The following is a 2,175-nucleotide window of genomic DNA, read 5'->3' as shown; positions in this document are numbered from 1 at the left end:
TATATATATATATATATATATATATATATATATATATATATATATATATATATATATATATATATATATATATATAAAATTTGTTGAACAGAAAGCTATAGCAGAGGTATATGAATGTTTAGTCGTCTATGTATATACGTCATTGGAATTAAATGTTCACAGTAAGTTCATACCGACAAAAGCGCGTTTTGAACGTCAATGTAAAAAAAAGGAGCAATCAATTGTGAGTGTTGGCGAACGCAAACTGAATTTTATCCTTTTTCCTTGCATTTGTATTTTAAGTGATGATCAGGGTCGACGACGATCGAAGATCTTGACTCGCTGCAGGTTAGGATTTCCCGTGACTGTGCGCACAATTCGTTTCAAATCCTGAGGACGTAGGAATGTTCCCAGGACGTTCTCAGAACGTACTCTGGACGTTTTCTGGACATCTGTTAGGGTGAAGCCCATTATCCTCGCAGAGATTTAATTTTTGGATCATATGGAAAAATAAATGCAAACTGACAATCGATAAAGATACATATCGATTTATTTATAAAGCGTTGAACGTTATTATCTTTTCGATGATAAATGCTTGACTCTAATTATCGATCTGCGATCTCAACGCAACCTTCAGTTTTTTTTTTATAAATGTATTATTTGTGTTTATAACACAAATATAAATGTAATTAAATTATAAATGTCTGTAATAATATTTGCCTTAACGTGTTTTTTTCTTTACGCGAAATATATACTTACTTTTGTATGCAAAGAATAATGAATAGAACGAACCTATGCGATAATTTCTTTAAATTGTTCTTTTATCGAGATAATCGTTTTGAAAAGAAATTTATTATGTAATTTACACTCGATTCTAAATTTTTATGGCGATGTCATGCCTTTTAGTTAAACTGCTACCTCAAAAATTGGAGTACAATTATTGTCTTATTCTATTTCTCTCATAACGCCATGCACGTGATATCGATAGCAATAACTTTTTTTAAAGAGCGGAAATAGGAGAAATTTCATGTGAATTCGACGATTTTGGCGATCGCGTACTTTGTTGAACAATAGAAATGTTAAACTTTTCACAAATTTAAATTAAGGAAAAAGATACATAATCGATAATATATTATTAGTTTACAAACGAAAAATATCTAAATCCGAATTTAATCACTGTTAATATCGAGGGACTTTGGTTAATTTAGTGAAGATAACGCACATATTAATCTCTAATATATTCAAACATTAGCTAACCTCCCGGAATCCGTGATCAATGCATTGCCGAACGACTTGAACACTGGAATTTATTATGGCTGGGCCTCCTTGGAGAGACGAGTTTATAAAATGGTCGCAAGCATAGGGTGGAATCCGTATTATAAGAACGAAAAGAAATCACTGGTACGATAAGTGACAACAGTGTAATCATATTTTCTTCTCAACACTCATTGACAATCGTCATAAAATATAGTGTCACTTAATTGTTGCTCAAACAGAATGATGTAAAAATTCGTCGCATCACGAGAAATGTCTCACTTGAATCGTATTACAGGAAGTCCATCTGTTGCACAAATTCCAAGATGACTTTTATAGTGAAGAGCTTAAAGTGATTATCGTTGGATATATACGACCAGAAAAGGATTTTTCCTCCGAAGGTAGTGTCTATGATACAATTATGTATAATGAAATTAATGTACCACAGTAAATAGACAATAACATCTTAGTTAATTAGACAGTACTCTCTAATAAAATAATATAATTATTGTACAATTATATGATATCTATTATAAAAAGTAGTATAAAAAATGTATAAATAGATTAAAATAATTATTTCGGGAGAAATCAGAATAATTTAGTATTGCTATATAACTGTGAGTTGTTATTACTTATCTTTACAGAGGAACTCATCAAAGAGATAAAGAACGACATCGCAATCGCGGAGAAGAGATTAGAAGAGCCTGTTGTAAACAAGTTGAAGAACCATGACTTCTTAATCAAATAAGTAGTTAGAAAGCTTTACTTAACAATGGATATATTATTTCATTTATATCTCGATATGATGTAAGAGTTGTAAAACTACAAGCAATCTCACGATCTGTAAAAGAAATTAACATATAAATAGATATTATTTACAGTGTAATTATATCATCAAGTAAGTCATCAAGATTATTTAAAATATAAAGAATATTTTCTCTA

General features: G+C 30.1%; 1 protein-coding gene across 1 annotated transcript in view; it reads left to right on the top strand.

Moving 5' to 3' along the window:
- Positions 1-2,175, top strand: part of LOC116849152 (riboflavin kinase) — a 2,650-nt gene extending 475 nt beyond the window's left edge. The window contains exons 2-4 of the mRNA XM_032826039.1: positions 1,232-1,380; positions 1,532-1,634; positions 1,878-2,175. Of these exons, the coding sequence (XP_032681930.1) occupies positions 1,232-1,380; positions 1,532-1,634; positions 1,878-1,981 (356 nt within the window). The 3' untranslated portion in view covers positions 1,982-2,175. The remainder of the gene's footprint in view (positions 1-1,231; positions 1,381-1,531; positions 1,635-1,877) is intronic.

This window comes from Odontomachus brunneus, unplaced genomic scaffold, assembly GCF_010583005.1.
Source record: "Odontomachus brunneus isolate Ranch 3 - 2012 unplaced genomic scaffold, Obru_v1 Obru_scaffold_108, whole genome shotgun sequence".
NCBI lineage: Eukaryota > Metazoa > Arthropoda > Insecta > Hymenoptera > Formicidae > Odontomachus > Odontomachus brunneus.
This window is presented reverse-complemented; position numbering and strand designations above follow the sequence as displayed.